Source organism: Eurytemora carolleeae, unplaced genomic scaffold (assembly GCF_000591075.1).
Source record: "Eurytemora carolleeae unplaced genomic scaffold, Eaff_2.0 scaffold107, whole genome shotgun sequence".
Lineage (NCBI taxonomy): Eukaryota > Metazoa > Arthropoda > Copepoda > Calanoida > Temoridae > Eurytemora > Eurytemora carolleeae.
The window spans coordinates 92,479-114,112 of NW_019396413.1; the positions used below are offsets into that span (position 1 = coordinate 92,479).

Below are 21,634 nucleotides of genomic sequence, written 5' to 3' on the forward strand. Positions count from 1 at the left end.
AATTGAGTCTTTGCCACAAACTCTGATTTTTGGATCTCTATATTTTATCAACCAAATGTTATAGACATAAGATATTTCAAAATATGAATTTTGTTATGTAAAATAATCTAAGTTTGAAATATCCAAGGTTTACACCTTCAGATTGCAAAGATATAGGTTTAATAAAATTTGAGTTTGTGGCAAAGACTCAATTCCTTTGCAGAACAATCTAGGAGGAATCTTAGAAGCACGATGGCTGGAATACCTAAGCCCCAAATTTCCAGAATAAATTCTGTGCCTATACATTTTTCGAGATGTATATTATACATAATTTTTTTTCATTTTTGTCCATAAACTTTTTCATATGAGAGCTCTAGTACCTTAAAGTTTGTTTTCTTTGGGAAACCCTGCCTGTACATAAAGTGTACGGTAGATAAACTGCCGTTGCTTTTTTTTATGGAAACTCTTTTAATTTGTTTCTACAAAAGTCGTTTTCTATTCAGGTACCATAGTGTCAATATTGTATTCTCATTAATTTATAACGAAAGGTTTCCCTTATTATAAAAGACCACGTTATGTATGATGATTATAAAACAAGTAAAAAGAGCATTTTTTGCGTACAAGAGGTGAAGCCATGTCTTTATATATGAAAATCTATGGGACATGCAGTGTTTCTATTAAAAAATGGAAACCTTTTCAAATATCGTCTTCGTTTTTTATAATTTTAAATTTGTGATGGTGTATTTCTAGACCTACGCCCATCCCCTCTACTGCCCATCCGACCTACAAGCACGTGGTTTTAACAGCTGTGGTTGGTCCGATGCACTGTAGGTCGGATGGGCACGTTGAAAACAGCATATTGGTGCATCCGACCTACTTTAAACTGTCGCTTGGACACGTTAGTAGGTATGATGGGCCTTTTTCGTAGGTCAGCCTAGACATGTGGCCGCAGCGCTCGGCCCCCTATAGCCTGTCCTAGCCGCAGCGCTCGGCCCAGAAATGAGCTTAACCTAACCTACCCCTAAATATACACTAATTATATTAAAAATTGTGAATTAAAGGTATATCATGGCCGCAGCGCTCGGCCCCCTAGCCCCCCTAGAAACCAGCGACGTCGCACGACCAGTCCCATTAGGTCAAGATAGGTCAGATTAGGTCGGGTTACGTCAGATTACCAAATTGGTCGCAATATTTAAAAAAAAACTAATTTACAGTTTAAAAGCTTTAACTTAAGTTTCTCAAGAATGTGCAATATATACTTTTGTGAACAAACTGTGTTCTGGGAGTAAAAGTTTGACAAAAAAAAAAACAAGAATTTGTTGTAACAAGCGTTATTAAAGGGATCGAGCATACCCCTCATTTAAACAGGAATATGCTCGATTAACAACGGTACACCTTGGTCGGAGCAAAACTTATAAAAAAAAATTCTTGTTTTCCTATTTGAAGGTTGATAATCTCCAATATTGGTTTCTCCAAAAATTTAACTTGCAGAGTTATTCACCAGAAACAAAGATGGAAATGATCGTTTGAAGATAGGAAGACGACAATATCTCCTCTATGGTTGCTCAGATAAAGGTTTCAAGGGTATTGGACATGCTCATGATCATGAGACATTTTCACAAATTATCACAAATTATTTATTAATTCTTTTTTTCTTACCCTGGGTTCCATAGAATCATATTGTTCTCTTGTAACCTAAAAATATCATTGAATATATGTTAATCTGTTCCCAACCATTCTTTAACTGATGTTCACAAGGACACGCCTCGATTGTAAAAGTATATCATCCTAATAATTAGTATTTGCGACATTTACATATCAGCATATTCTGTATTCTACGGACCACTGAGCAACAATATTACGCACCAATTGCGTAATAATTATGCGTTCATGGTATTCAGATATAATTTTATCTTAATCAAAGTGAAAACATGTAAAAACGTCAATCAAAATATAAAAAAAAACTTTTTCACGGTAATTTGGCCTCAAGCGGGTCTTTCTAGTTTGCTTAAATTGTTCATAAATCGATTTACGACAATGCTGATTAATATGCAGATTGCTTTTGCCCCCCGGGTCATCCCAAAACAACTAAAAATGACCATTTCCGATTTAGGTTGAAATTTAAACTTTTGCTCTGGAAAAATTAAGTCTTGATTTACCAAAATGGGGTCAAACCTGGTCAAATGCCGAAGGGTCAAACCAAAAACGAGAAAAAACGTGACCAAGGGTAAAACGACACAGGGTGAAAAAGGGCGACAAACGGGCAAAATGTTTTTTTTTTATATCGGACACAACTGACATCTATAAATCTATGGCTTCAGTGCTTAACCTAGAAAGTCCAAGCCGCAGAACAGGAACTGACTAAAGCCGACAAAATTTAGAATAGGGGCTAAAAATTTTTTTTAATGTAATAGTCGCAGTGCTCGGCCCCCTAATCTATCCTAACCGTGGCACTACTGTAAAATCCGTTTCATTTCAAGTACCAGGCCGACTTTTTACCGGCTAGAGAAAACTGGACAGTACAATTACAGACTATGTAAGAGAAAAAGGAACGGTACGCCAAATGAATGATTCCCTAATCGTGAAATTTATGAGCGGCACTTGGCCCAGATTTGTGGCCCATTGTCTTACGTCAGCCTAAAATAGATTATATGATTTTGATTGTTTTGGATAGGATAGTCTCTTTTTCGTGTTTTTGCCCGTTTGTTGTTTTAAAAACAGTCCTATGAAATCTGAGATCATTCGGTTCAGACGTTCATAAAATCTAGCAAACGAACCAAAAAAACGATCAATGGACGAATTTAAAGAATTTGAGCGGCGGTTTACATTTAAGCCGCGGTTTAAATATGGTTGGTTCCACTTAAAATTGTATCAAATGTTTCAAGATTTAAGCCGGCGCTTAATTTAAACCGGGTTTTGGCGGATTTAAACCGCGGCTCAAATTCTTTAAATTCCATCTTAACACGCATATAATAAAGTAGATTTATTCTCTTTCCAGTAAAATTTGTTAACATTAAAATGTTGTTTACATGTCACCATTTCTTTCTTCGTTCATCATAGTTTGCACAGTTTCCTGTTTTCATTGGGGGATTTCTGATGTTGGGATTATTAAAGGAATTGAGTCTTTGCCACAAACTCTGATTTTTGGATCTCTATATTTTATCAACCAAATGTTATAGACATAAGATATTTCAAAATATGAATTTTGTTACATATGTAAAATAATCTAAGTTTGAAATATCCAAGGTTTACACCTTCAGATTGCAAAGATATAGGTTTAATAAAATTTGAGTTTGTGGCAAAGACTCAATTCCTTTACAGAACAATATAAGAGGAATAAAATCCTGTGCCTTTACATTTTTTGAGATGTAAATTATAGGACAGTGTTTATATTCAAACAATGGAAACCTTTTCAAATATCGTCTTCGTTTTTTAGAAGTTTAAATTTGTATAATATAGGGTTATTTAGAACTTTTTAGACCTAACAAACGGTGTAATTGGACATTTTCTGAAAAAAGACATTTCATAGAAAGACATTTCAAAGAAAGACATTTCATAGAAAGACATTTCAAAGAAAGACATTTCATAGAAAGACATTTCAAAGAAAGACATGTCATAGAAAGGCATTTCAAAAAAGACATTTCATAGAAAGACATTTCAAAGAAGACATTTTATAAACTATTTTTTAAGTAATCTTATTTGATGAATTACAAACACTGTTATTTTTACAATTTTTGATTTTTACTTCACATATTATTCATATTTTCGCTTTAAACTGATAATATTTCATTATAACTTTCAGTATAACTTTTGTACAGTCGTCTCTGAAGTCTTATCCTATATGGGTAACCCTGTATATTGTTGGTCGAGAGGGAGACAAACACTGTAAAACAATATTTTTATGCATTTTATTTTTATAATAGCTGAAGTGCCCGGTGTTGACCGTGAATCTAAAAAACACTTTTAAAAACCTCGATTTTTGAAGATAAAATTTTTTTTCGAATTTGTTAGCCTATGTTACCGTCAGGGCACCCATGGGTTCCCAAAAAAATGTCAGCCTGTTTGGTCCAGCCGTTTGGCCAGCTATAGCTAACATATAAATATATATATACATGAGCGAAGAGATTTATTATATAGATTATTTGTAAATCTAAAAATCATGCTAATAATGGCCTGTCAAATATCTATGAACATTTCTATTTGAAAAATGTCGTATACGTATCTCTTATTTATTTTAATATGAAATATTCTATCCGTTATTGTAATCTATGTGAAACCTGATGTCCATTTATAGAATGTCTTTATGTAAAACTACCTGAAGTGCCCGGCGTTGCCCGTGGAATTTAAAAACACTTTGATTTTTTTTTTATTTTGAAGAAAAAACGTTTTAGCCTATGTTACCCTCTGCACTCTGCATGGGTACCCATGGGTTTCGTAAAAATATTCGTCAATTTGGTTCAGCCGTCTGGCCAGCTATATCTAACAAATAAATATATATTAATTAGAGCTTTATAATTATAGATGTACAAACACTTTATAGACGACTCTACAGATTTTATTCAATCAATTTTATAAACTATTCCAAAATTTTAATGTGTTACCACATTGGAATTCAATTACATTCGCAAATGGTAATTATTCATTTCCACAATGTAATTCGTTCGCAAATTTTAATTGTCATTCATTCCCGCAAATTGCAACTGATTTCCACAATGTTTTTCATTCTCCACAATTCATCTAATTCATTGCCACATTGTAATTCATTTCTATATTGTAATTCATTTCAAAATTTTAATTCATTTCCACATTGTAATTCATTTCCACATTGTAATTCATTCTCACATTGTAATTAATTCCCACATTGTAATTCATTTTCACATTGTAATTCATTCCCACATGGTAAATCATTCCCACATTGTAATTCATTCCCACATTGTAATTCATACCCACATTATAATTCATTCCCATATGATAATTAATTCTTTCATTGTAATTTATTCCCACATGATAATTCATTCTTTCGTTGTAATTCTTTCACATTGTAATTCATTCCTTTCATTATAATTCATTTCCACATGATAATTCATTCTTTCATTGTAATTCATTCCCACATTGTAATTTATTCCTACATTGTAATTCATTCCCACATTGTAATTCATTCCCACACGCAAATGGTAATTATTCATTTCCACAATGTAATTCGTTCGCAAATTTTAATTGTCATTCATTCCCGCAAATTGCAACTGATTTCCACAATGTTTTTTCATTCTCCACAATTCATCTAATTCATTGCCACATTGTAATTCATTTCCATATTGTAATTCATTTCCATATTGTAATTCATTTTAAAATTTTAATTCATTTCCACATTGTAATTCATTTCCACAATGTAATTCATTCTCACATTGTAATTAATTCCCACATTGTAATTCATTTTCACATTGTAATTGATTACCACGTTGTAATTCATTTCCATATTGTAATTCATTCCCACAATGTAATTCATTCCCACATTGTAATTCATTTCCACATCGTAATTCTTTCCCATATTGTAATTCATTCCCACATTGTAATTCATTTCCACATCGTAATTCCTTCCCACCTTGTAATTCATTTTCACATTGTAATTCATTCCCACTTGGTAAATCATTCCCACATTGTAATTCATTCCCACATTGTAATTCATACCCACATTATAATTCATTCCCATATGATAATTCATTCTTTCATTGTAATTCATTCCCGCAATGTAATTCATTCCCACATGATAATTCATTCTTTCGTTGTAATTCTTTCACATTGTAATTCATTCCTTTCATTATAATTCATTTCCACATTAAAATTCATTTCCACATGATAATTCATTCTTTCATTGTAATTCATTCCCACATTGTAATTCATTCCTACATTTTAATTCATTCCCACATGATAATTCATTCTTTCATTGTAATTCATTCCCGCAATGTAATTCATTCCCACATGATAATTCATTCTTTCGTTGTAATTCATTCACATTGTAATTCATTCCTTTCACTATAATTAATTTTTACATTATAATTCATTTCCACATTATAATTCATTCCCACATTGTAGTTCATTCCCACATCGTAATTCATTCCCCCATTGAGTTGGGCATATGGTAACATAGACTGTACGTATAATTTGCGTGAAATATAGAACTGTAAAATGTAAACAATTATAAAACGAAAGTTACAAAATTTCTAAATAAATTCGAAATATTTCAAATATTGATAGTTACGCTCAATAGTTATCTCGGGTGTCAAGAAAAAATATTGGAGCAAAGAACTTTGAGTAAAATCTATTAAATGAATTATCAAAATATATCTCGATGTTTAAATCAGTTGTAAAAACTATGAGTATCAAAAGTGCGTTGCATTTTTATATTGTTCTTTTTTGAGACACCCCCTGGCCCCTGTGCATGATCGAAATTTAATAATCAGCCAGAATTCATCGTTATTTGGAAAGGAATTTGGTTAAATAGAAATTTATGTTGACACAGATATAATATATATATATTATTATATAATAAAATTAGAAATATAAAAACTGAAGCTGTTTTCCCATAATTCCACATGCTTAAGCACAATATACATCTGGTTCATCTTCTTTAAATATGGGCCAACTTCTTTAAAATCTGATACATTCTCTCTAAATATGAGCCAACTTTTTTAAAATCTGGTCCATCTTCTTTAAATATGGGCCAACTTCTTTGAAATCTGGTCCATCGTCCTTAAATGTGGTCCATCTTTTTCAAACTTTGGTCCATCTTATTTAAAAAATGGGCATTCTTCTTAAAAATGTGGTCCATTTTAAGTAAAATGCATTTGTACAATTAAACAATTGTGGTCCATCTTGTATAAAATCTATTCCACTTTTTTTAAATACATGGCAAATTGTGTTCACAAAAAAATGCTTGGATGATAAAAAGAATATTTATATAATTCATGAATATACAGGGTTACCCACAAAGTGTAAGACTTTAATGACACCTTTAATGATTTTTATCAACGATCTGAAGGTTAAGTTTTGTCTTTTTTTAAATAATTCTTTTAATGATTTGGATATTAATAAGTTTATGGTTGCATGGAAACGAAAATGTCATAAAAAGACATGATAGATTTCATACAGTCGTCTCTGAAGTCTCATCCTTTGTGTATCACTGTGTATTGTATTGTGTATATAGATTATAAACAAATTTTCAAAACTGGTAAAAAAGAGCAAACAATTGTTGATACAAAGATACGACATTTGTACATAATAAAAACCTAGAAAAACTATATTCAGAACTCCCCCCCTCTATAAAAACCTAGAANTTCCAACGTCTTAAACCTTTGAAATTTCAAACTATGACTTTTGTTAGATCAAAAAATATAAGTTTGAAATATCAAAGGTTTACGACATTGGGTTCCAAAGATATTGGGATTAGAAAATCAGAGTTTGTGGCAAAGAGTCAATTCCTTTGTTACCCGCCGGCGATGTCTCATTTTTTAACATTTTGCATTTACTCATCTGATTTCTGTTAATTTTTAAAATGCGTTTTCTCCAAAAAAATATCAGTTTGCAGATTACATGTACGTACACTGTACACTGTACCACGACGAATAAAAGTCTAGATATAAATATTATTGAGAAATTCCTAGACTATGCATTTTGATGCTATTGGTTACATTCTTTGAAATTTATAGAACCGGAGAGAGTATTTGAGAAATAAATCTACTCTCTTTTTCAGAATTATAAATATATTTCTTACTAGCTTGGGACCACAACTTGGCCTGGAAACTAAACAATCCTTAAAAAGTCACTCCACTCAACTTTGATTTGTATTACCAAGCTTAGAGCATTCCCCCGTTCCCGTGGTTCTGCTTCAGTTCTTCATACAAAATTTACGGCAAATCGGTTAAGGGGTTCCATAATTATGATCTGACATATAAAATGGTCACACAGAGAGTACTACTTCATAAATATATATAGATACTTGTTTTGAAATTTCTTTAATTTTTATAAATATCACAAGGCTTTAGTAGCGCTGTAAAAATCCAAGATTGAAGTCGGTGTTCGATCTATAGCTTTACAACTCTTTTATATAATAAAGCTATTCGCTCGTTTTTATCATGGTTATAATGCAAGGAAAGTTAATTGAAGTTGCGTATACTCTGCGTAAATATTGAAACCAGTTCACTCTGGGCGGAATTTGTAAACAAGAATAGATGCATCAATGTTCGTTTAGTATCCGAGGACATTAAAGCATTAAATTTGATAATTTTAATAGAATTTGCATAATAGTTCCTATGACCAGAATATGTCATTGATTTTTTATGTGAAAGATGGATCCCATGTCAGTCTCTGACATCCGTCTTGTGTTTACATTACCGTCCAATGACAGTACACTGCAGTACAAAAGATGCGCACACCTCTGAAATAACTTTCCTTGCATTATAACCTTGGTTTATATGTTCCATATAGCAGGCCAAACGGCTACACCAAATTGACTGAAATTTGTTTGATGGAACGCGTAGGTACACTGGGGTGACATAGGTTAAACAAATTCATTTTTTAGGAAATTCCACGGGCAACACTCACTTTTAAGTCCTGTTCATTTCAAGAACCGGGCTGACATCTAACCAGCTAGAGGGAGCTGTACAGTACACATACAACAGACTATATAAGGCAAAACGGGACAGTACACCTAATGAACCAGTCCCTTCTCGGGAAATTCTCGTGTGCTGGGCACTTTAGCTAAAATCATAATTTAAGGTCAAGCGCGGGAAACGGCGTGAGTAATTTTGAATAAACTGAGGACTTCAGGTTGTTTTAAATTTAACAATGAACATAGGTGACTGGGTTTTTGTTTTCAGGCTAATAGTGGATTTCGAGAAAATCTTGCAAATTGATATTTTTAAAGTTATAATTTGATCAGACCTTATCGTTTTCCTTTATGTGATGTAGGTTACTGTAACAAAANTTTGATTTAAGATAAATATTTTTCCTGTTTTGCACCAGGTTTTCTTTCCCTTAAATGCTATTAAGAAGCTATTCTGAAATCTCAGGGGGTGCATAGGTCCTGCCTCCTCCCCTGTATCCGCCTCTGGGTTTAATAATTTTTTAGAATTTAGTTTCGGGATTGATATATCTTTTGCTTATTTCAGTTTTTGTTTCTATTTAACTTTTCGGTTTTTATTATCTCTATAAATGTTTTCAGTTAAATTTGTTTTACCTTATACCATACAATAACCATACATTTTAGGAATTTGAGAGAGAGAGAGAAAAAACTCTATCCAGAAGTCACAAACAAATGAGTCTGATCGCTGGATGATCCGAACCACTATAGATTGCGTCGCTGAACCGCAAAAACCGGTTCCATTTAAACGCCGGCTCAAATCTCTAAACACCGATTACAATTTCAAGTGGAACCATCAATGTTTGAGCCACTTCTCAAATTTGAGACGCGGCTAAAATACTTTAACTTCGGCTTTTGGGACCATTTTTAATCAATAGATTAAATTGAATCACTTCTCTCCATGCCTTGATCCGCGGTTAAAAAAAGTTTGAACCGGTGGTAGGTGGTTTAACTACTTCTTACTATTCATTAAGTCTGATTCCTGATAATTTGGTTTGATCGTGCTGTCAATAATAAAGCAGAGAGAAGGTGAACTTCATTTAATCACACAAATTATTTATTAAATGACTGTACATGGTCTCAAAGTACGGTCTCATGTGTCTAGCTTATAATTATTATTTAATAACGCAGTTTCCGACGTCGCAACTTTTTAATGAGAAATGTTAAGACATCAGGCTAAAAAACACTTTTTATTTATTTTATTTTTAAATGTCTAATCTTCGGAAATGGTTAATTACGATGAAGGGGGATGGGAGGGAAGGGTCAGTTTGACATTGGAAATTATTGATTCAAATTATACGCATCGATGCATGAAGTAATCCAGACTAGAAATTCTCTCTTACAGATAGAAGTATATGAATTCTGAACCTTCAATTTCTGTTCTATCCAATTAAGTATCTGTTCTATCCTTCAATACATGTTCTATCCTTTCCTTCAATATCTGTTTTGTTCTAAATATTCTTTCCATATCTGTTCTATCCTTTCCTTCAATATCTGTTCTATCCTTTCCTGTACTTTGAAGTTTATAGGTAAGAATGTATATTATATATACTGTCCTGTTTTAGACTTTCATAGTTCAATCGTAGTTGTGTACTTATAGTATAATGTTTACTGTCAACCTGTACTTTACTAGTAGATGGGTTTGTACTCTATTTACTTTACTAGTAGATGGGTTTGTACACTGTTTACTTTACTAGTAGATGGGTTTGTACTCTGTTTACTTTACTAGTAGATGGGTTTGTACTCTGTTTACTTTACTAGTAGATGGGTTTGTACTCTGTTCACTTTACTAGTAGATGGGTTTGTACTCTGTTTACTTTACTAGTAGATGGGTTTGTACTCTGTGTACTTTAATAGTAAATGGGTTTGTACTCTGTTTACTTTATAAATCTGTACTATGGTAGACCGTAGACCTACTTTGTAAATATATGTGTACTTTAGAAGGAGGTTGTTCTTTACGGACTTGTACTTTTTACTAGTTTTGAACATATAAGATTCCTAATAAACATGGGGATTTTATAACAATAGAAATCCTTTTCCAGTTTCCAAAGTTCCATCCGTTGAGTTCATTTTCTCTGAATATCTTTTTACCGATTTTATTGTATGAAATTGGAAAAAGATTTTGAAATATGTTAGTCATGCAAAACCTCTTAATCGGGTACCGATAATTTGACATGCCTGCTTAAACTTATTATTTTATTGGACTGCGCAGCCCATACTTCACTTCAAAATCTATCAATACACATATTTGCTTGCAATAATAACAAAAAGGCTTTTTATACGAATATAATATAAATTTATTGTGGAATGCTCGGGTGCATCTTAAACTGCATTATTAGTCATGAGTCATGAATCCGTGTTGGTTAAACCATAGATTAAATATACCATAGAAGATACCTAACACCACCGTACATTGCACATACTGTAAGTGTGCCCCAAAAATGTGTCTGTACACTAAAACCCATGGGCAAAAAACTGTAATCTTTGCACAATTTGTTTCAAACAATTTAGATCTAAAATACGATTGCTTAAACAATCAAATTTGCGTCATCTTTTTACATTTTTTCTATGACGTAAATGATAAATTATGAAAATTTTAACCTTTTCTATTTCAGACCGATATATCCCGGGACAGACGAGATAACAGTTTCGTCGACGATTTCTCTATCGACCTTGTAGAAACTATCAGAGTTGGGGGAGATGATTCACAAGTTCAAGAGGTATTTTTCTTTTAATCAATAAACAGTTTATTACAAGTTCAAGAGGTATTTTTCTTTTTTTTTCTTTTATTTAGGTTAAAAGGTTTTGAATGTACATAAAATAAATGTTAGAAATATCCATTTTAGATCTCTTTATTTTATTATAGTGACTTTTAAAGTCAACAAACATATATCTATACATTACATACAAATAAATATTTATATGAGCGAAGAGTTTTATTATATATATAAATCTAGGATGTGGGAGAAAGCAAGATGGTGGCTGTAGGTAATAGGTATATGATATATATAAATCTAGGATGTGAGAGAAAGCAAGATGGTGGCTGGGTATATGATATATATGAATCTAGGATATGGAATTGAAAGCAAGATGGTGGCTGGGTATATGATATATATGAATCTAGAATATGGAATTGAAAGCAAGATGGTGGCTGGGTATATGATATATATAAATCTAGGAAATGGGAGAAAGCAAGATAGTGGCTGGGTATATGATATATATAAATCCAGGAAATGGGAGAAAGCAAGATGGCCGCTGGATTTGTTGAGGAGAAGGCTATGAGTAGACTTGATGTTGAGGAGAATGAGCTACTTCCTGTCCTGGTAAGTATTAAATCATTGTAAAATCATAAAATAGATTATATTTGTTCTTTTAAGTGTAAAAATTATTAATTAATTCAGAGCGAGCAAGGAAAATTCAAAGGGATTTTATCTAAAGAAATATATTGAAAATCAGTGAACTACCCCTTTAATTATTGTTATACTGTATAGCAGTGGCCCCTTTAATTGTTAATATATTGAATTGCAGTTATCTACCTCTTTAATTGTTAATATATTGAAATGTAGTGACCTACCTTTAATTCTTAATATATTGAATTGCAGTGATCTACCTTTAATTGTTAATATATTGATAAGTAGTGACCTACCTTTAATTGTTAATATATTGATAAGTAGTGACCTACATCTAATTGTTAATATATTGATAAGTAGTGACCTACCTTTAATTGTTAATATATTGATAAGAAGTGACCTACCTTTAAATGTTAATACATTGATAAGTAGTGACCTACCTTTAATTGTTAATATATTGATAAGTAGTGACATACCTTTTTAATTATTATAAATATCCAGGTTGCACCGGAGGAGAGGAGTCCAGCTTCAGCAGATCCTAGTAATACATATTTACAGGTTCGTATTCTGCCAATAAGTGTATCTGTTTTTTCTTTTTTTCTTTTTCAACATTTTATGATAAATGATAATGATACTATTTTACTAATTTTGAGAACCCAACTTTGCCTGGTAAAAAAATTTTCATTTAAAAAGTCGACTTACTCAATTGAAACTTTCAAATTTGAAGCAAATCGGCCTGAGCTATGATCTGACATACACACAAACAGAGATTATTTTATGTAATTGATTCCAAAAGTTTAAACTGAATTGATTAGGTTGGGAACTGGATTGCACAATGGGATGCTCAGTACTCAGCTTGGTACTACTACAACACGGAAACAAGTAGAGAAATTAATTTAAACCAAACCTGTTAGAAAATATTGGTTGGGACCTTTTAGATGGGAAGAATGAGTTTCTGTACATAGCAGGGAGACTAATGGAATTCATATTTACAAAAATTCCCAAAGTTGTTGTCAATAAAATATTGGTTAAACTTGATCGAACTCTAATAAGTGTTGACCAATGTGAGCCGATTTAACCTTCCTGGAAGAATTAGCCAGCATTTGAAATATCTTTGTTTCTTCAAAAGTGTGAAGCTCTATCTTGGTAAAGCAAATTAGCTGTAAGATACTTGTTGCGGTTCTTTAAAAGTAAATTTTTGAAACTTTTAGAGTAAGTTTGTTTACAATACATGAACAATTGCAATATAACAATATAAAACATTGCAATTACTGTTTATCATTCATTGTGTTTATTTTATAACTCAGATTTAGATTTATTGATGGCAATTTAGGAATTTCAACCTGGGACAAACCTGATGATTTGAAGGGATTAGATTTCAAGGATCCTCTTCCTGATAAAGATCCAATCCTAGATGAAATCTTCTCTGATAATTCTATTCGAGAAGAGAGAGACAAGGGCACTAGTCACTTCCCTCCATTAAACGGAGCTTCAACCAATCACCATCACGCTCACTCCGCTGCAGCCAATCAGCACTCACATTCTGCTCATGCGCATGAAACACCGAATGCCGCAACATCTAGTGTTGATACTTATGGATCTCCTCAAGCAGGTGCCATTGATGAATATGGGTCACCGCAAGCTGCTCCAGTTAGCAACTACAGCCCTCCATCCTACAATGTTCCATCCTACAATGCCCCATCCTACAATGCTCCATCCTACAATGCTCCATCCTACAATGCTCCATCTTACAATCCTCCATCTTACAATGCCCCGTCATACAATTGCAAAGGGCAGGTAATATTCATTTCCCCAACCTTTAAAAAACTGTAGTTTTTAGTGATTTTAATCACATTCACAAAATACCTCTAAACCTGCAAATTCCAAAATATGGTCTGCCTTTTTTGTGCTTTCAGATTACCAGAGATATGAAGAATTTCGTTTGGATTTCAATTTATTAAATAATTTTGAAAGCACGAAAAGAGCAACCCACACTTTGAAAATGTCAGGAATAGAATTAATTTGTGATCATTATTTCATGAATGTTAGTATTTATAAAATTAGGTTAAAAATTAAATTTCGCAAATTATTTGAAAGATGAAAGACGAGAGCAGGGCCGGGAAAAACTCGACTGAAAGAAAATCTAAACTTAGATTCAAGTTAAAATGATGTTTAGGACTATAAGCGTAGCTCAGGGTCCCTTGAAACTANAGCAATCTTTTCTTTTTTAATCCTAATATATTTGCAACAACATGGGTGTTAACATAACATTATACTACTAGCAGCAATCTTTTCTTTTTTAATCCTAATATATTTGCAACAACATGGGTGTTAACATAACATTATACTACTAGCAGTAATCTTTTCTTTTTTAATCCTAATATATTTGCAACCTGAAGTCAGAACATAGTAAATCTAGGGATCAAGTATTGATCTCCAATCCTCTATCTTATATGGACTGAATGGATTAATTCAATTTCTCTTAAAAGAGCCCATAACGGATATCGAGATCAAGCTTTTAAGATTAACAAAATCCACCCAAAATTTTCGATATCGTAGAGTGTAGACCTTTGATACGTTAAACAGAGAATTTCTGCTATACATAAAGCAGTCAAAAAATTATAATTTCAAATATTTACACCATCAGGTTGCAAAGATATACATCTGATAAAGTTAGAGACTGTGGTAATTGATCAGTTTGTTTATTGTGTTAATTTAGGAGTATAGAGCAGCTGATTAAAAATATAGATGGCGCTGAATACAGTACAGAAGAAACAAGATACAAATAGACTCATCTAAGTCTTAGTCTTTTTATTAAAATTTATTTTTCAAATTGTTCCTGATGCAGCTAAACATATACTAATGAGTTTTCAACTGTCGTACAATTTTATTAAAATTGTGATAAACAACATTTAGTTTGACTATAACTATAACATTTGTACAAACTTAGATTTCTAGAAATATCAAGAAAGTACAGGGTGTCCCAAGAAACTTGACAGTTGGTGAATAGTTTAAAATGTCTTCTTCCATATATAGTTAAGTTTTTTGATATTAAAAAGAATGATAAAGTATATTGTATGCCAATTGTATTATTGCAAAATTGATTTCAAAGCAAAAAATATTTGAGAAAAAGATGTTTTGACGGAATGACATGCAAAAGTCTTTAATATCCAAAATAATATATGGAAGAAGACATTCAAAACTATTCAACAACTGTCATGTTTCGTGGGACACCCTGTATATAATTTATTTTATCCGGATATTTTTATCCTCTGAATTAATAATTCTTACCCCCCCCCCCCCCCAGTGAAAACAAAATATTAACAGAAGGTAGGCTCATAATATGTTCATAAATAGTAACGAACAACTTTCCTTAGTCAAAAATTTCAAAAACCTCCATTTTAATTTTTAAATTTATAAGCTTTTTAAATTTTTTAAATGTATGCGTTTTTTGATAATTTCTTGGATTTAAATGTTACTTTATTATGTGTAAAGCCATTTATATTAAGGATTTTTTAAAAATGTTATTTTTTATTAAACACTGAACAGTATTAAGCTAAAACCTTGTAAAGAATCAAAATGAATGAAACACCGTATGATTTAAATATATATAATAAACGTTAAAACTTTAATTAATGGTTCCTTTTTAAAAATTCTATATTAACTATGATATATTTTTGCCGAACTAAACTATTTTTTATCATTATTTTTTTCTCCGAACAAATTCTGACAGCATTTAGGAATAACATTTTTTTATGCTCTTTATAAACTAAACTAAATAAAACATTTATTGAAAATGTTACAGTAAACTAAGTACTTGTTAAGGAACATAATTCTCAATAGAAATTTGTAAAGAAATCAACTTTATTTCTTTATCATTATTATATTGAATATATGTATTTATTCGCAAATTTCTTCAAATTCTTCAAATGTCGTCTTTTCAAAAAAAAATTATGGAAAATCTACGGAAAACGTTTTTGAACACCAAACATAACAGAAACTGATAACTGAATAAAATTACTCATTTTCGATTTTAAGAGTTAATTTTTATTTTCTTAACCTGTCACTTAACAAATAATTAGTTACATTTTTAATCGCCTTTATTCAATAATTTTTAAAAAACCGATTCTCAAAATCATCCCTCCGGAGCCCGCGATTTAAAAACTTCGGCTCGAGTCGTAATTCCTTAAACCCGACTTTAAGACCCAATCTTCGACCCAACTCTGACGACAGCTTGTGTCAAGTGATTGACAGCTGCGAGATCTTAGGCTCGACTTAAGGAGTTAAGCGCAATGAAAATAAAACCGACCTTGGTTGGTTTTAGTGGAGAATAATGCTCAATGTTGGGTCTTCTTCTCATCAAAACCCGGAATGCGCCAATTCTAACTATGAAAATCCGACAAATACAAAATTAAACCGGTTTTATGAACTAAACTCTGTTGAAAATTAGATGCAACTTTATCCGAAAGCCCGAGCCGTAAATAAGGCTCAACAACAGCTTAGACCCGAGTCGTATTTTCTTGAATTTTTTAAATCGCCTGCTCAGATTGGACAGTAAAGGAGGATTTTAATGATTAAATTTGCCCTCTTGCTTTACATTTTTACACTGTAAAAACGTCTCATAGGTCTCATAGAATCCTGAAAGACTTCTCTACATACTGCAATCTCAGCTAAACTACCATGACTAGCCGGTCAGTCCTGTTAAACATTAAATTATTTTTGTAAAATATATTGTCAGCTTGTTTACCTGTGTACACTTGTACAGTATATACTCTTCTAGCATGTAGGATGAGAAAAATACAAAAACGTTGTTGATAGAAGGATGAAATATCTAAAATAAATTTACATCTGCTTTAAACACTTTTTTCAAGAATGACATTTAATTTCCAGCTTGTATAATAAAAAGTACAATATGTAATTTAAATGCAAGTTTAATTTCCATTTCCATGCATAATGCATAACTTCAGAAAATTCAAGACAAAAACGATGCATTTTTTCATTTAGAAACTTTTTTGAGTTTTTACAACGCTTCTTTCTTCATAATTTTCCTAATATTAAGCTTACTTTGTCTTTGTTGTAATAATCGTAGATCAATTAAAGGGAGTGACTGGCTATGTAAGGTAGTTGAACTGAGTATACAGTGTTGTGGAAAACTTTATTTAATAAAAAAAAACTAATTCTGAAAACACCCTCAAAGTAGGAGTTTTAAACGTCGAATTTGCACTGAAACTCAGGATTTACAGATCTTAAAAAAGTTTAATATGTCTTAAATGAATCCGAAAGAAGCTTTCCACAACGTCAACACCGCATACTCAGTTAAACTACCTTACATAGCCGGTCACTCCTTTTAACAATAACAGATAGAACACTAGATGTCGTCTTATCAAGAATTAGGGTTATTTGTTCTCAATAACCCTGAGGCAGAAGCCAAAAAAGTTCCGCACAGGCTCTCTCTATCTCTTTTTGTTATAATTCAACGCTGCCTGCGCGGAACTCCTTTGGGCTTCTGCCTCAGGGTTATTGTTAATTAATCTATGGGAACGATCATCCGGGCAACAACAGCTCACGTCAAATTCGGTAAGCTGGACATCGTATTTAGGTATTGAGGATTTTTTCTAGTTATTTTTCTACAAAAAAAATCGTTAGAATCTGAGATGCGTATAGAACATTTTAAGAAATTTTCATTCTGACCAAAGAAATCAACCACAAAACATATTTTTAAAACTATTTTACCAATAGTTTGACCACCAAATTTTGTGTGACATCTCACATGACCCAAGGGAAAGGTTTATGACTGGTCGAAATTGAAAAATTAAAAAAGATTTTTGAAAAGCCACCAATTAAAACAGAAAAATCTGCCTGATGAAATATTTTAAAACTTTTAAAATTGGCTTTTTTTTGGAGTACGATTAAAAATCAAAATTTAAAACCTAAATTTGTTTGTAAGAAAGGGAAGTGAGGCGGCCTCAACACCTACAGTGAAACCTTTAATAACGAATACATCGAAAAAATTCATCAAATGTCGTATTCTTCACTTTCTGATAATGGAATATTGCAGATATTTAGTTTTTTAAATAAATAACTATATGGAACTCTTTAAACTGTTCCCACATATTCATGGCTATTTATTTATTTTCGCAAATACTGAAATTTACCAAATATAGTATAAAACTCATTGAAAAATTGTCATAATACTTTTCTTCTCTGCAGTTTAAAAAACAATGTCTGTTTGTTGAAAATAATTTATTTACATTAAAGAACAATTAGTATGATAAGTTGATATGTGTACTGCAATTGGTTGAGCTAAGATGAGGAGGGGGGGTCCTACACAGCTATCCTTTAAAGGAAACATCTTAAAAATAAGTTTTGGGGCTAAAATAATCTTGAACATTTAATTTACAATTTAAATAGCAATTAATAATTTATATAGTAAAATGGCAATTTCTAATACATAATTAGTTATACGTATTACTAATTTCATTGCGATTATATAAATTGATAAATATTTCATCATTAAATGATGTGAATAACATATTTCAATGACAATTATATACTCATATTGCAATACAAGTACATGTATGTAGTTTAAGTACAGGGAATACGAAAAACATGATATTTAAATTAAAATATTACAATTTCCTATCATCTCTATACAAAACGTTAAGTACAAGAAAAAATATTCACATAAACAAATAAAGGTCGTCTTTACAATCAAAAATATGTAAATTTTGTTTATTTATAAAATCATTCTACCATATTAGATAACTGTAAGTAATAAATGCATTTTATAGCATTGATTTTTTTTTAAAATTCTTCCATTATGTTAATTTTCTCATAGATAAATGACTAAATTTGGTGCGCTTTATAAATGTGTGAATACAGTGTGATATTTGGCACATTTGTCTCAATTTCGGAAGCGCCTTTAATACTGTCTTTAATCCATGAGCTCATCATGTTAGGTAATATTCTAAAAAACCAGAAATACTTAATTAAAGTAAAAAGGACAGATAATTCTCATGAATCTCTAGTTTTCTAATCCTCATATCTTAATATTTAAAACATTAAAACATAGATGTTCAAAGTTTGAAATATTGGTTTGCACGTCAGGTTGCAAAGAAATAGGGATTCAAAATTGAATTTTATGGCGAGTGATCAGTTCCTCAATAATTGCATTTTTTCTCCTAGAATTTTTTTTAATATGTCTGGACATTTTGAGGTCCTTTTAAAGTAAAAGAAAAAAGAAATCTAGGAAAAAAATCAATCTTAAAGGGACTGTAAAGGAAAAATGAAAGGGGGTATAGGCTGAAAGCTAATCACTTTAGCTCTTGATCGCGACCCATGAAAGATTTATCTGATGTTCCTGTCTCGTGACCGTTCCCTCAATTTTAATCTTTAATAACTCAAAAAGTATTCGAGCTTTGAAGTTTTAGGTCATAAATCTTGGAGTATTTCCGCGCCTGCATGCAAAGTTTCAAGGCTGTAGCTCAAAAACTCTAGACGTGAGCGATGTCGAAAGTAGGAGCTCAACAACATATAGGTTCCAGTCGGATTGCTTTACATACGTAAACCTGGGGGTCACGGGGTGCAATTATACACAGGCTTAAGCTTCCATATATTCTACCTCCTCAACTTCAATCTTTAATAGTTCCAGTCGGATTGCTTTACATACGTAAACCTGTGGGTCGCGGGGTGCAATTATACACAGACTTAAGCTTCCATATATTCTACCTACTCACATACGTAAACCTGGGGGTCGCGGGGTGCAATTTAAACTGTATCACCAATGGCAGAGCAGTATACTGGTCACGTGTCTCCGCCTGTATCACGTGACCACTTTACTGCACTGCCATTGGTGGAATTTCTGGTCAAGCAATACGGACGTATAAATAATATTATGAATTAAATCTATAAAAAATAGAAATAACAAATATAAAATAAGAATTGGAGTAAACCTAAGTTACAATTAGCTTTCTCTGGGATATCATCGTTTTCAGATTGGTTGCATATTTGCTGAATTTGATCTTATTAAACCCACTACTTTTATACAAAATTGTATATATATTAATTTTCGTATAAATTTCACAAAGTTGTAAATCAGTTTCTCGAGGTAGGCACATCAGATAAAACTTTCATGGGTCGTGATCGAGAGCTAAAGTGATTAGCTTTCAGCATATACCCCCTTTCATTTTTCCTTTACAGTCCCTTTAAATGCATAAATTAATAATTATCTTGATAAATTTTTCCTTATTTTTAACACCGGGGTAAACAGTAAAAAAATAATCTATTCCGAAAAAATGGACTGTTTTATTACAAGACAGGGAGGGTCGGAAATTTTGAGTGTTTGCGTGTGACCCACTAAACATGATAATTTCTTGATAAGTGGTAACACTCAACTAGACAGAAAGAAAAGATCAAATTTTTGCTACATTACTCGTACTACTTTGTGATCTTTAGCTCCTCTGGTTTTGATTTTACGCAAAAGTAGGTCTTTGCATCCGAATGTCGTAGACCTTTGATATTTTAAACTTTGAATTCTTTTAAATAAAATAATCTAAGTTTGAAATATCATAGGTTTACGCCATCAGGTTGAACAAATATTGGAATTAGAAATTTAAAGTGACAAAATTTTAGTTTGTTACAATTACTAGAAATTCGAAAAACGTTGTACTTCTCAACAGCTCTTTAATAAGAGGTAAGAGGAGTCAGATTTTAATCCAACATGAAATATAATTATAGTTGTTTATAGTTGTTTTATTTTTTAACTGAGCCGGCGATTTAAAAAATTCGGAAAAATACGACTCAGGTCCAAGATGTCGTTGGGCCTTACTTACGGCTTGAGCTTTCGGATTCAAGCTGCATTTTCCACAGAGTTGAGTTCAAAAACCCGGTTTAATATTCTATTTGGGGGATTTTCATGGTAGGAATTGGTGCATTCCGGGTTTTATGAGAACAAGGCTCAACATGGAGCCACTAAAACCAACCCAAGGTCGGTTTTATTTTCACTGGGCCTAACTCCTAAGTCGAGTCTTATAAGATCTCGCAGCTGTCAATCACGTGACACAAGTTATCGTCAGAGTTGAGTCTAATATTGAATCTTAAAGCTGGGTTTAAGAAAATTCGACCCAAGCCTTAGCTTTTAAATCGCGGGATCTGAATTGAAAAGAAACCAAATCAATATAATCGAATGGTTTAAGTCAGGGTGGGTTAAGGTGTACAGTACACCAATCAGAGATTTTTGGATATAAAATGACTTACGCCATGTAACATAAAAGATTCTCTTAAAAGAGCTGCTAAGAATTTTCATGGTACAAGTTAAAACATTATATAATGTACATATCAAGGTCTCTGTAGACCCGTATGTACCGGGTGGGGTCTGTACATATATGTGTCTCTGTAGACCCGTATGTACCGGGCGGTGGTCTGTACATAATTATGTCTCTGTTGACCCGTATGTACCGGGCGGGGGTCTGTACAGCTTAGGAAAGGTAGTAAGCTGAAGACTATTAAATGCATATTTAGGTGCTCCAGTATTCTTCTCACAGTTCAGCCGTCTCACACCCTCACTAGAACATAATATATGCTAATTAAGTTAATTACATAATAAATGTTAATTAACTTTTTAAAAAGTTGAATTAAAACTTATCTAGAGAAATAAAAAAGGTAAAAC

The 21,634-nt window shown here is 32.1% G+C and overlaps 2 protein-coding genes across 2 annotated transcripts in view; one reads left to right on the forward strand and one right to left on the reverse strand.

Moving 5' to 3' along the window:
• Positions 1–9,843: 9,843 nt before the first annotated feature.
• LOC111702835 (uncharacterized) lies at positions 9,844–14,707 on the forward strand. The gene is made up of 7 exons (XM_023474616.1): positions 9,844–9,879; positions 11,233–11,337; positions 11,848–11,940; positions 12,469–12,525; positions 12,783–12,849; positions 13,301–13,764; positions 14,687–14,707. Exons 1-7 carry the CDS (start codon positions 9,844–9,846, stop codon positions 14,705–14,707), a joined length of 843 nt encoding a protein of 280 aa, XP_023330384.1.
• Positions 14,708–20,231: 5,524 nt separating this feature from the next.
• LOC111702836 (type II inositol 3,4-bisphosphate 4-phosphatase) overlaps positions 20,232–21,634 on the reverse strand; it is a 60,394-nt gene continuing 58,991 nt past the window's right edge. Inside the window, exons 37-38 of the mRNA XM_023474617.1 lie at positions 20,560–21,530; positions 20,232–20,454 (exon numbers count right to left, since the gene is read on the reverse strand). Of these exons, the coding sequence (XP_023330385.1) occupies positions 21,398–21,530 (133 nt within the window). The 3' untranslated portion in view covers positions 20,232–20,454; positions 20,560–21,397. The remainder of the gene's footprint in view (positions 20,455–20,559; positions 21,531–21,634) is intronic.